This window comes from Eptatretus burgeri, chromosome 4, assembly GCF_056783735.1.
Source record: "Eptatretus burgeri isolate ZD-2024b chromosome 4, Ebu_testis_v1, whole genome shotgun sequence".
Taxonomy (NCBI): Eukaryota; Metazoa; Chordata; class Myxini; order Myxiniformes; family Myxinidae; genus Eptatretus; species Eptatretus burgeri.
Window position 1 is genome coordinate 120,046,106 of NC_140964.1, and position 13,820 is coordinate 120,059,925.

General features: G+C 45.3%; 1 protein-coding gene across 5 annotated transcripts in view; it reads right to left on the minus strand.

Moving 5' to 3' along the window:
- The window catches only part of LOC147028992 (uncharacterized), a 78,069-nt gene that overhangs the window by 2,024 nt on the left and 62,225 nt on the right, over window positions 1-13,820 (minus strand). For 4 of the 5 annotated variants that reach the window (XM_085879895.1, XM_085879892.1, XM_085879894.1 and 1 more), the window contains exon 13: window positions 3,939-4,051. The exons of the other annotated variant lie outside the window; for it this stretch is intronic. In XM_085879895.1, the coding sequence (XP_085736021.1) occupies window positions 3,939-4,051 (113 nt within the window). The remainder of the gene's footprint in view (window positions 1-3,938; window positions 4,052-13,820) is intronic. 5 annotated transcript variants of the gene reach the window in all.

The following is a 13,820-nucleotide window of genomic DNA, read 5'->3' on the forward strand; positions in this document are numbered from 1 at the left end:
CTTGGCAAGTGATTGGCAATTCATAGTTTTCAAGATCAGGCATTTGATGATGAGCGCTTTACCGTACAGAAATCATTGCAGACTGTTCCAAGGCAAGGGATTTTTTGTCAACCGAAACAAAATGGTGGATTCAGATCACTGTGACGTGAACACGGGCTGACCAAGGATAATGCCCATTTTTGTTTTGATTCAACAAGCCCGTTACTTATCTTCAAAAGGGGTGTTTCAATTTACTCAAACACCAAGTTTTCATTTTTGCACTCCCTTGGATTTCCTTCAGTACGCATGCAAAATTTGGGGCCACTAAGTTTCATGGTTTTGGAGTTATGGCAGAGAAACACTTACACACACTGACCTTGATGATTGCCGATGCAGCTCTCAATGGAATCCTTTAATCACCTCTCTCTGTCAAGGGCGGAGTGACCCAAAGCAGTGTTGTAGGCCCCATCCCATTCCTCATCTTCATCAATGATCTATCTGTCTCTCTGGAAAATCCTCTATCAATTTACTGATGACTCCACCCTCTGCCGTGACATCCCTCATCCTTCAGACAGACAGGCTGCCGCCTCTTCCCTCCAGACTTAGATAGGTATGTCAGGATTGAATTATTTCAATCTCTATTCAAAAGCACCACATAGCAAACCCTCCCATAAACTTTCTTAACAATCTTGAAAAAGTTAGTCACTCAATATTTCGTGTGTCACGATCAGCCATGGTCTTTCTTGGTCAAACACTTCTAAGTTCCATTCCAAAGCCATTCGTCAACTGGGCATCCTCCGTTGTACAAAGTCCTTCCTCTTGACACCTGAACTTCTATCAACAAAACAAGGCCTTCATCTGTTGCTTGATGGAAGACTGCCCCCCTTCCACCCCCACTCTCTGAACTTGTGCCCCTGCATCACATCTTGCTGAGCTGGACACAGTGCAAACCAATGCCTTTACGATCATTGGAATCTCCCACAATGAAGCAGAGTCTATGGGCTTATCACTTTCACATTGCAGACAGTTCAGTGGTCTCTCTGTCTCATATCTCCTCCTTTATGGTCGAGGACCCTCTGTTCTTTTTTGTATACAAGGTCAAGACTCGTGGAAGAGCTAGAACACTTAAGAGCAGGATGCAACAGAAAAAAGGAGAGATAGAGAGAGAGACAGAGAGAGAAAAACACAAACTGCAGGGTTTATGGACAAGATAGAGTGAGACTTGAACTTATAATTGATGTGGTATGCCTACCCCCGGTACCCCGCAGGGTACGTCAGGCCGACCCCACCTCCCTCCTCCCTCCCACATCCGTCTGTCCATCTATGGCCCGAGTATCGCAAGGTATGTGCGCACCCCCTCGGGGCACTGTCAAATTCGGATTCGGTATCCAGGGCTCTGAAAAAGGGACATGGATAACGAGTGGAGGGGGTCCCCCGTCTTCCTTACCAACTGCGCTGTCCACGCACGGTATAACCATGAGACCTAGTGGGCCACGGGTCCAGCATAACGTCGGGCGTCACAGGTCCCCATTGGGTGCCTGAAGGCACCTTACAAAATTTGGAGACGATTGGGGGGGGCAGGGGGTAAGCTCAGGTGGCAGTAAGACTCTTTCCAGAGAAGCAAGTGTTGCACCTCAATCTCGAAAGGAAGATCCTTCTTCTCAAGCCAGGTCAGACCACAATTGGGGTCACACATAATTGTGTTGACCCAAGTGGGGGGTGGGAGCTGCTCATGGCTTAAAGAGTCATCATATGGGAACTCAGTCTGGAAGGCCCAATACATCGGATCTCCGGCTCAGCACCCATATGATTGTGTCCTCAAAGAGACACCAATTATTATATTCCATCTCACCATCATCAAAGATCATCCCCAATCCAAAAACATGATTGTTTGCACCACATTAACCCTCCCCAAGCCCACCTCTTTCTAAATTCCCATTTATCCTTCCTGAGAGCTTGCGTCTGTATATATTTTGTCCACCCTCTGCATCCTATTCTACCCTTCATTGCCTCGTCCCCCCCCACCGTCCCTTCCCCCATCCTCGTCCCAGTCCTCCCCCATCCCCGTCCCCCCCCCAACTCCACATCCCTCACTTGTACAAATCTTCTATTTTGTCCCTCAACCCTGCTGTTGATATGCTTTACCCCTCCACTTCTACTGTTCCATTTCTGTTGCGTCCTGATCCGTTCTATGTTCTAGCTACTCCACGAGTCTCGACTTTGTATACAGAAAGTGGGCATTGGCCTTGTTCGGTATACGGACAAGCAGTTGGTAGGAACTCAATTCAATATCAGCAGTTACAAATTGTGTCACAAGAGGTGCAGTAAAGCTGAGATTTTCTTGCGTAAAATATGTGAGAATAAATCATTTCAAGAGAAAGATGAACAAAAATAAATGCTCCTAAGCTCTGAATTTAATTGAGAAAAGGTAAAAACAAAAAAAAACAAACCTTGTAGACATGTTTGAGGCATCGGGAGAAGCGTAATTGGCAATTACAATCAATAATAAATTTAGCCTGGAAGAAGTAGAGGCTACTTGGTGATATCATGAAGCAAAGAAACATTCCATCATCTGCAAAAGTTATAGTTTATAAAGTCTATCAGACTGGTATTGCGGTATGGAAGTAAAATGTGGGCAATGCGGATCATAGATGCACAAATAATGGGAAGGAACAGAGATGAGAATGATGCAATGGATGAATGGATTGTCTGTGAAAAATAATTCTTATCTCAAAAACCAGGAAGAGATTAAAAATCAACACTCGTGAAGAAGAACTTAGGAAGAGAAGACTTGCATGGTATGGTCCAGTGCAACAAAGCTCAGAAGATGAAGCTGTAAAGAAAGCTCATGTAAAGAAAGAAAGTGTTTCACCCTCATATTCAGCTTCTCAAAATATCATGTCCTATAGCTAATGCACAATCATCCAAAGTAAGCTCAGGGTAAAGAGGATAAAAGGGTAAACATGAAAATGTAGACTAAGATAGGGGGGAGGGACAGAGAGAAAGGGAGACAGGGAGGAGGGACAGAGGAGAAAGGGAGAAATGGAGGAGGAACAGAGGAGAAAGGGAGAAATGGAGGAGGGACAGAGGAGAAAGGGAGAAATGGAGGAGGGACAGAGGAGAAAGGGAGGAGGGACAGAGGAGAAAGGGAGGAGGGACAGAGGAGAAAGGGAGGAGGGACAGAGGAGAAAGGGAGGAGGGACAGAGGAGAAAGGGAGGGACAGAGGAGAAAGGGAGGAGGGACACATGAGAAAGGGAGGAGGGACAGAAGAAAGGGAGGAGGGACAGGAGAAAGGGAGGAGGGACAGGAGAAAGGGAGGAGGGACAGAGGAGAAAGGGAGAAAGTGAGGAAGAACAGAGGAGAAAGGGAGAAAGTGAGGAGAAAGGGAGGAGGGACAGAGGAGAAAAGGGAGGAGGGACAGAGGAGAAAAGGGAGGAGGGACAGAGGAGAAAAGGGAGGAGGGACAGAGGAGAAAAGGGAGGAGGGACAGAGGAGAAAAGGGAGGAGGGACAGAGGAGAAAAGGGAGGAGGGACAGAGAAGAAAAGGGAGAGGAGGGAGGGAGGAGAGAGAGAGAAGGAACAGAAAAAGGAAGAATATAACGAAGAAGTCAGAGATTGAGAATGAAAATTTATGTTGAGATAGAGATTATAGAAATAGATTTTTTTTTTCTGTATACCTTGTCGAGGCTCGCATGAGAGCTAACACAATGCACAGCAAGGGGGGCATGAGACAAGAGGGGCAGGAGTGGGAAGGACAAAACAGTGGGGAACAGAGACATTAGGAAATCTGTGGAAGGGAGAGGGGTGTGGTGGGGATTGAAGTACCCATTGGGAGAGATTTGTAGATCAACAAGGGGATCAAAGTACCCATTGCTTTCAGCATTCGGCTAAGAGGAGGATGAAAGAAAAGTTGGGGAAGGAGGCATAAATAAAAATTTTTTTATACAGGGTCACTTACCGGAATCGGCACAGGGAGAGTAACAGGCGAAATTTGGGAGTAGAGTTGAAGAGGAACAGGAACGTAGATAGGAACGGGAATTGGGATGGGGATAGGGATGATATTCGGGCCATCTATGGTGAGAAAAGAAAATAGCATAATAGTACGTGGGTGATGGTGAAAAAATAGTCTTATTTACATAAAGACAGATGTACATTAATCCCATTGAACCAATGAATGAGTTTCTTTTTTGTTCCGACAAGAGCGAGGCTCATGGAATAACAAGATCTGCTGTGGTTTATTTATTACATTTGCCAAAGGGCATTAGTTATTTTATAACTTGGTTTACGCAGTTCTTCAGCTAAAATGTAGGGTCGGTAGGTCGAAATATAAATATAATTTCAATTTTTAGAAATATGTTTTTATGATTTTTTTTCCGGATGTTCCATGGAAAAGGCAAGGGTAGGTGGGGGGGGGGGGATAAATATAAATCCCAGACCAGGAGGATCTAAGAAAACCATTCAAATGCAGGATGCCATTGTTCACTGTATCATCTGATGTGAAAAACAATAAAGAAGAATTAAAACTTGTTTTTACAATATAGTCTGGCATGTTTTTCTTATAGGAACCTGTTGGGTCATCAAACAAATGGAAACAATGCTGAGAAAATTACTGTCCAAGTCATAGATGTGTGCGTGCACACCAGAGCATAGTGCTGGATATGATTAAAAGAAGGTGTCTACTCAGAGTCAACATGCTCAAAACGGTCAATCAGAGCCATAACCAGCTGTTTTCATTGGGCATCTGATCGTACTATCTCCCCATCCTCATGAGCACATCAAAGGCTGATTTCTGGTCCGTTGAAGGCTGAATATCAGCATCTCACAGGGAAACTTTGACGTACTTGGCACCGAAATCTTTCAATACGAACAGCGGTGTACAACTTTCGATGGAAACAAAATCGGCACGATCGAGAGTAGCGTGCGAATCATCCCTGCTGCTGCACTGAATTGATGCAAGAGTTCGACCAGAATATTCGTCGTCAAGATGTTGCGTGATTAAATCACCAATAGAGTCACTCTAATTTATACCGCTGACATACTTCTGAACAACTCATGGCTCGCAGACTTCCTCTCCTGTCACAGTCACTGTGTGGCCCTAAATGGAGTTCTTTCATCCCCTCTTCCTGTCCAGGCTGGAGTTCCTCAAGGTAGCGTTCTGGGCCCTGTTCTTTTTCTGGTTTTCATCAATGATCTCTCCGACTCTCTGGAAAATCCCCTATATCTGTTTGCTGATGACTCCACCCTCTGCTGTACCATCGCTCATCCCTCAGACTGGCAAGCAGCAGCTTCTTCGCTCACTGCAGATCTGGATAAAATCACAAACTGGTCCAACACGTGGAACACGTCTTTCAATTCGGACATATCTCACACTCTCACTATGTCTCTTCAAAAGGACCGTTTAGAAAATCCCCCCATCCACTTTCTCAACAATCCTCTGGAAGAAGTCCTTTCTTTCAAGCTTCTGGGTCTCATTATCTGCCATGAACTTTCCTGGGAAAGCCACATTTCAAACCTCGCCTCCAAAGCCAGTCGCCGACTGGGAATCCTCCATCGTGCAAAGTCCTTCCTCAGTCCACCTGAGCTCCTGACCACCTACAAAGCTTTTGTCCGCAGCCTGATGGAGTACTGCTCTACCCTCTGGGCTGGTGCTCTTGCCTCTCACCTTTCTCGGCTTCACGAAGTAGAAACCAAGGAATTTCGGATCATAGGCATCTCCCGCAATGAGGCTGAGTCTTTGGGCCTCTCACTCATTCACCGCAGGTTGGTCAGTGGTCTTTCTATCTTCTACCCTCTGCTCTCCAGCCTCGCCCCCCCCAGCTCTCTCTGCGATTTGTCCCCACCACATTTCCGCAGGGCGCTCAAGGTCTGCCAACAACCCCCTTCTGGTAAAACGACCTAAATCACGAATCACTGCTCACCTTCACCCTTTCATTCCTCTTTGTTACTGCCTTTGGAATAAACTCCCACACTCTCTTCAATCTCATTCTTCCCTCCAGGCCTTCCAAACAGCTGTTCACCACCACCTCTTATCATCCCCCATCCAAATCCTCAATCTTTTCTACCCCTGATAATCCACCCAAACCCACCTCCTTCAAATTCCCTGCTTTCTTTCCTGAAAGTCCCTGTAATGTCCATCATCTATTCCCCATGTTCCCCGTCCCATCCCTCTCCCTTTCACAGATCTCCTAATGTCTCTGTTCCCCACTGTTTTGTCCTTCCCACTCCCTCCTCTCTTGTCTCATGTCCCCCATGATGTGCGTTGTGTGTTAGCTCTCACACAAGCCTCGACAAGGTATACAAAGAAAAAAACAAAACAAAAAAAAAAGCAATCACTTTCGCCCCAGAAACCACAATCAATCTGAACCACGCTGGCCACTGCTCAGACACCATGACCGAAGACGACTGCGCAGTTCGGTTAAAGGTGACTCAGCATTTTCTTGTGCACGCATGAAATTATATTTTGAAAATAAATGCCAACGTTTACATTTCAGGTTTTGAAACTTTTGCACCTTCGACGGAAAATGTATAAATATAAAATTACTCCCGTGTGGGAGTGACTGCCATCTCTGCGAGAAATAATACCACAAGTTCTCAATGTTCAGTTATGACCGAAGACTACTGCGCAGCTCGAACTGCGCAGTTTGGTTAAAGATGACTCGGCATTTTGGCGCGCGTGCACAAAATTATATTTTGAAAATAAATGCGACGTTTACATTTCGGGTTTTGAAACTTTTGCACTTTTGGCGGAAAATGTATAAATATAATATACAAGGTCAGCTGCTATGCAATGACACCATTCACTAACTTTTACCATGCCCAGTAGAAAATATATAGCCTCCTGAAGGTCGGGCAGTTTTTGCAAACTTTGAGGTCACGTGACGTGAAAACGAAAGCGAAATTCGAAAATCCGGCCCGACCAAATTTGCATATTGTCCCATAGATTCATTTGCTACAATCAAATTCAAGATCGCTTGAGAAATGGCGGAGGAGATAGAATTTGAAAATCGTCATTTTAGCATTTTTTGCCAACTTTGAAGTCACGTGACATGAAAACGAAAGCGAATATCGAAAATCTGGCCCGATCAAAATTTAGATATTGTCCCATAGATTCATTTGCTACAATCAAATTCAAGATCGCTTGAGAAATGGCGGAGGAGATAGAATTTGAAAATCGTCATTTTCGCAACTTCAAAGGCTTCGTGACCTTGACCTTCGGTGACCTTGAAAGTCATACCATCGTGTACGTCTCATCGACCTCTATCAGGATCACTAATGACCAGATCTCCCGCTTCAACTTCATTGTGAACGGACGGATAGAAGGACATCGACACCCATATTATTAGGTCATGCTCGAAAAGATGACCTAAAAAGGCTAAAAATGTGTTTTATATTTATATTTCATTTCGGCAAATATACCGTCGGCGGATCCGTAAACCAAGTTGTAAAAAAACTAAGGCCTAGAAGTGTTTGTCTCGAGTTGAAAAAAAAGAAAAGGAGCAGGGTAGATCGAGTTAATGTTTTGGTTTGATGTTAATGCGCACAAGCACACACACATGACTGACTCTGCCAGTCGAGTAATAATCAAGTGAGAGCAGAGTCAGTATCAAGCGGCTATTAAGGCCCTGTCACACCTTGACAATTTAACCAGCGTATGCCGACGTATGAAAAATTTGTCTAAAACGCTGGCACACGTCGAATACGTATGGGTAAGTTTTGTATACGTTAAGAGCACGCTGGCATACGTCGTAGTATGCTGGCATACGTCATAGTACGCTGACATACATCGTAGTACGCCATGCTGTTGGACAAATTTTCTATGCTTGAAATTTTTCGACGTATGCTAGCGTAAGACTCACACGTTCCACATACGCTGGCTATAAGTTGTAGGCACGTTACGCGATTGTCGACACATGTTACTTGTAAGTTACTCATAAGTCGAAACACGTCGAGGTAATGGTTAGCATCAGTGTTCCAGACTCCCTGGTTTTTACTTACGAAATCTAAAGATTTCGTAAGTATATTGATGCCTTCCGTTTCTGTTTGTTTGTTTGTTTGTTTGTTTGTTTGTTTGTTTGTTTGTAGGCACGATAACTCGAGAACGGAAGAAGCTACCAATGTCAAATTACACCACGTGATTCAGGTCAAATTACACCACGTGAGGGTGGTGGCACGCGCTGATTAGATTTTGGTCAAAATCGGTCAAAGGTCAAGGTCAAAGTGAGGTCAAACATCCAAAACATTCGATTTTTGATGGTTTGGTACAGAATCATCGTAGAAACTTCTGGTTTGCTTCCCTACCTTCTCTCGAGACAGCTTTTATTTGACAAGGTCAGAGGTCAAGTTGACGATTTCGTAAGTACCAGTTTATGACTGCTTGTTTGTTTGTTTGTAGGCACGATAACTCGAGAACGGAAGAAGCTACCAATGTCAAATTACACCACGTGATTCAGGAGGGTGATGGCTAGTGTTGATTAGATTTTGGTCAAAATCGGTCAAAGGTCAAGGTCACAGTGAGGTCAAACATCCAAAACATTCGATTTTTGATGGTTTGGTACAGAATCATCGTAGAAACTTCTGGTTTGCGTCGCTACCTTCTCTCGAGACAGCTTTTTTTTGTATACCTTGGTCAAGGCTCGAAAGAGAGCTAACACACAACTCACAGCAAGGAGGCATGAGACAAGAGAGGTGGGAGTGGAAGGGACAAAACAGTGGGGAACAGACACAGGTTAACTGTGGAAGGGAGAGGGATAGGGATGGGACGGGGAACATGGCGAAGAGAAGATGGACATTACAGGGACTTTCAGGAAGGAAAGCAGGGGAATTGAAGGAAGTGGGCTTGGGTGGATTATCGGGGGTAGAAAAGATCGAGGATTTGGATGGGGGAAGATAAGAGGTGGTGGTGAACAGCTGTTTTGAAAGCCTGGAGGGAAGAATGGGAAAGAATAGAGTGAGGAAGTTTATTCCAAAGGCGGGAAAAAAGAGGAATCAAAGAGTGAAGATGAGCAGCGATTCGTGATTTTGGTAGTTTTACCAGAAGGGGGTTGTTGGCGGACCTTGAGCACCCTGTGGAAATGTGGTGGGGACAAATCGCAGAGAGAGCAGGGGGGGCATGGCTGGAGAGGAGTCGGTAGAAGACAGAAAGACCACCGACCAACCTGCGGTGATTGAGTGAGAGGCCCAAAGACTCAGCTTAATTGCGGGAGATGCCGATGATCTTAAATGCCCTGGTTTCGACAGCGTGAAGCCGAGAAAGGTGGGAGGCAGGAGCACCAGCCCAGAGGGGAGAGCAGTACTCCATCAGGCTACGGACAAAAGCTTTGTAAGTGGTCAGGAGCTCAAGAGGGCCGAGGAAGGACTTAGCACGACGGAGGATTCCCAGTCGGCGACTGGCTTTTGAGGCGAGGTTGGAAATGTGACTTTCCCAGGAAAGGTCATGGCAGATGGTGAGACCCAGAAGCTTGAAAGAAAAGACTTCTTCCAGAGGATTGTTGAGAAAGTGGATGGGGGGGGTTTTCTAAACGGTCCTTTCGAAGAGACATAGTGAGAGTGTGAAATTTGTCTGGATTGAAAGACATGTTCCACATGTTGGACCAGTTTGTGATTTTATCCAGATCTGCAGTGAGCGAAGAAGCTGCTGCTTGCCGGTCTGAGGGATGACAGATGGTACGGCAGAGGGTGGAGTCGTCGGCAAAGAGAAATAGAGGATTTTCCAGAGAGTCCGAGAGATCATTGATGAAAACCAGAAAAAGAACAGGGCCCAGAACGCTACCTTGAGGAACTCCAGCCTGCACAGGAAGAGGGGATGAAAGAACTCCATTTAGGGCCACACGTTGACTGCGACAGGAGAGGAAGTCTGTGAGCCATGAGTGGAGATGGCCTTGAATACCATGGGAAGAGAGTTTGGTGAGTAGTGCAGGGTGCCAGACTGTGTCAAAAGCACGTGATATGTCCAGGGATACGGCTCGTATTTCCTGTCTGGCGTTGAGGACCTCCATCCATTGATGGGAGAGCAGAAGCAGCATATCCAGGGTAGAGTGACCTTGTCTGAAACCAAATTGATGATTGGAAATCAAGCCATTGGAGAAGAAGAAGGATTTCATGTCTGAAGCGATGATGGATTCCATAACCTTGCTGATGATTGGGAGAAGGCTGATTGGTCTGTAGTTACAGGGATCTGTTTTTGCACCTTTTTTATGCAGGGCAGTGATGTTAGCAGATTTCCAAGCAGATGGCAGATGACCTTGGGCAAATTAGAGGGTGAATAGAACAGAGAGAGGGTGAGCAAGAGCAGAAGAGCAGGCTTTGAGGACACGTGGGCTGATGCCGTCTGGACCGGTTGCAGAATCTGACTCGAGGTTTGAAAGCAAGCTCTCCACTTTGTCAGAAGAAAAAGATACAGAGTCCAGGGACAGTTGGGTGCGACTGGGTAAAGTGGGTAGAGATAGTGATGGGTTTAGGACACAAGATTTAGCTGCAAACAGCGAGTTTTGACATTCAGCTTTATCACGTGTGGAATCAGCAGTGCGGCCATTTGAGGTAAGGGAGGGGATGGAGGGGGAACATACACCAGAAACAGATTTGATTAAACGCCACCAGGATTTTGAGGAGGGAGAGAGGTTTGAGAGTTCAGACTTGAGATGAGAAAGATGTTGTTTTCTGGCTCTCCTGAGGGTAGATACACACTTGTTCCGAGCTTTGTGGAAAGAACTGAGATTGCCCTCAGTTGGGTTTGCTTTCCATGAGGCAAAGGCAAGTTGTTTCAGGACAACTGCCTCACCACAAGCTTCAGTAAACCAAGGGCGGGAGGAAGGGTAAGACAACTGAACACGAGAGGGGATAAATCTGTGCATGAGGGAGAGCAAGTTTCTTTGAAAGAATTCCCAGGATGAGTTGATGTTTGAGAAAGTAGTGATAGGAGACCAGTCTGTAAGTTTGATGGCTGCTCGGAGACCCTGCCAGTCGGCTTGAGTGAAATGCCAGACTCGACGGCGGTGAGGTGGTTCTCTGATAACAGCCAGAGAGATGTCCACTTTAACAAGGACGTGGTCAGAAGAACCAATTGGAGCGAAGGAAGAGCAGCAGATATTGTCAGGGAAATTTGTCAAAATCAGATCCAGAAGAGATGGAGTACCATTGGTTGAGATCCGGGTCGGGAAGTTGACCGATTGAGTCAGTCCCAATGAGTCACAGAAAGCTTTTGCTGATGTCCCATGGCAGGTGAGAGAGGTACCCACACCTAGCCAACTGGCGTGATGACAATTGAAGTCACCACATAAGAGGAAGAGAGAGTTTGGATGAGAAGATAGAAGATGGTCCATGTTTTCGGATAGTGAGGTGTAGATGGAGTCATCACTGTTCGGTGGACGGTACAGTACACATATAAACATGAGGTGGGAGTGGAGGGGAAGCCGAAGCCAGAGGTATTCCTGGGGGTGTGGGGGAGTGAGAGCAGTGCATGGAGAGTGAGGAATAGAGTCTTTGATGAAGAGAGCAACACCTTCACCAGGACGAGGCTCAGGTCTGTCATTCCGTAAGAGGGAGTAACCGGGGAGAGATACTTGGGAGTCAGACACGTCTTGGGAGAGGAAAGTTTCTGTTAGGCAGATAATGTCTGGTTTGTCAGTGGCAACCTGTATGGAAAGATCTGAAAGGTTTGAGCGAAGGCCGCGGATATTTGAGATCCACACTTTTAATGAAGAGTTAGGGGAGGGGGCTTTGGGTGCAGGAGGTGGAGGGGGAGGGGGAGCGTAGGACAAGGGACGAGGGGGGGAGGTAAGGAGGGTTGTTGAAAGAGTGTGGGGTATTGCAGAATAGCGAGGGGAGGGGGCCGAATGAGGAGGAGAAAAGGCTCTGTGGTGCTGGGGGAGAGGGGGGACAAGAGACAAGGAAGAAGGCAGTTGAGGATTTGAGGAGGTGGAGTGAAGAGATGGAGGTGAGAGCGCAGTGGAGGGAGGCAGCTTGGTGGATGAGAGGGGGGCAACTTTGAGAAGTATGAGTGAGGGGGATGAAAGGTGGGAGAAAGGTGAGGGGGGAATTTTTGAGAGAGGTGAGAGGGAGGCTTGGAGGGAGAAGAGTGGGATGGTTGCTTTGAGAGTGAGGGGTGAGGGGGTGAGTTGGCACTGAAGTTGGAAAAAAAGAATGGTTGATGGAAAGCGAACATCCATGGCAAACTGTGGTTTTTAAAAGTTTTAGGTCAGAGATGCGATTTAACACAATTCTTGATGGATGCAATGAAGGCGAATTCAGAGAATGGAGAGAAGAAGCGCTGTAATAGTTGGATTTTTTAGGCAAGGAATGAAGGAGAGGTCGAAATGAGAGCAGTCTGTTAAAATAGCAGAAGAGTAGTGCATTGTGAAACAGTAAAGAGTACCACATGTGTGAGAGAGGAAGATGAAGCATTATAAGATCGTTATTGTTATTAATATTAATGTTTGAGAGAGTTCAACAGATTAGGTCATGGAAGTGTAGAAAAAAAAAAAAAAAAAAAATCGAGGAAGAAGACAAGGAGGAAGTTAAGAGGAAGAAGAAGAAGAAGCAGAATCGGGAGAAGGTGAGCGTGTTGTTGTTGTTGTTGGGTATATATATATATATATATATATATATATATATATATATATATATATATATATATATATATATATATATATATATATTTTTTTTTTTTTTGAGATAAGAAAGAGATTATTTGGGAGAATGTGGGATGTTTGGAAAGTGGGGAGGATGAAAATTGAAGGTGATGGGGAGGATAGAAATTGAAGGTAATGAGGAGAAAAAAAACAAAAAAAACGATCGAACACCGAGTGGAACCGGTAGGCCTCAAGCCTAAGCCAAGGCCTAGGCCTCAAACACCAGGTAAGAACGTCGACAAAAATACTCACAAAATAGCACGATTTTTGAAACAAAACCGAACTAGGAACACACAGTAACATGTAGGTGAGAAAATTAAACAGTTAAAACGGGACAAATAACAACCGGAAACTTAACTTTGAGAACGTCAGCAGGGAGCCCCGAAGGAGACCTCTCGTCGCTCCAAAACCAAAACCGGAAGTCAAGGTCAGAGGTCAAGTTGACGATTTCGTAAGTACCACTCTATGACTGCTTGTTTGTTTGTAAGCACGATAACTCGAGAACGGAAGAAGCTACCAATGTCAAATTACACCACGTGATTCAGGAGGATGATGGCTAGTGCCGATTAGATTTTGGTCAAAATCGGTCAACGGTCAAGGTCACAGTGAGGTCAAACATTCGATTTTTGATGGTTTGGTACAGAATCATCGTAGAAACTTCTGGTTTGCGTCGCTACCTTTTCCAGAGACAGCTTTTATTAGACAAGGTCAGAGGTCAAGTTGACGATTTCGTAAGTACCAGTCTATGACTGCTTGTAGGCACCATAACTCGAGAACGGAAGAAGCTACCAATGTCAAATTACACCAGGTGATTCAGGAGGGTAATGGCTAGAGCTGATTAGATTTTGGTCAAAATCTGTCAAAGGTCAAGGTCACAGTGAGGTCAAACATCCAAAAAATGATAACTCGAGAACGGAAAAAGCTACCAATGTCAAATTACACCACGTGCTTCAGGAGGGTGATGGCTCGCGCTGATTCGATTTTGCTCAAAATCGGTCAAAGGTCAAGGTCACAGTGAGGTCAAACATCCAAAACATTCGATTTTTGATGGTATGGTACAGAATCATCGTAGAAACTACTGGTTTGCATCGCTACCTTCTCGAGTGACAGCTTTTATTAGACAAGGTCAGAGGTCAAGTTGACGATTTCATAAGTACCAGTCTATGACTGCTTGTTCGTTTGTTTGTTTGTAGGCACGATAACTCGAGAACGGA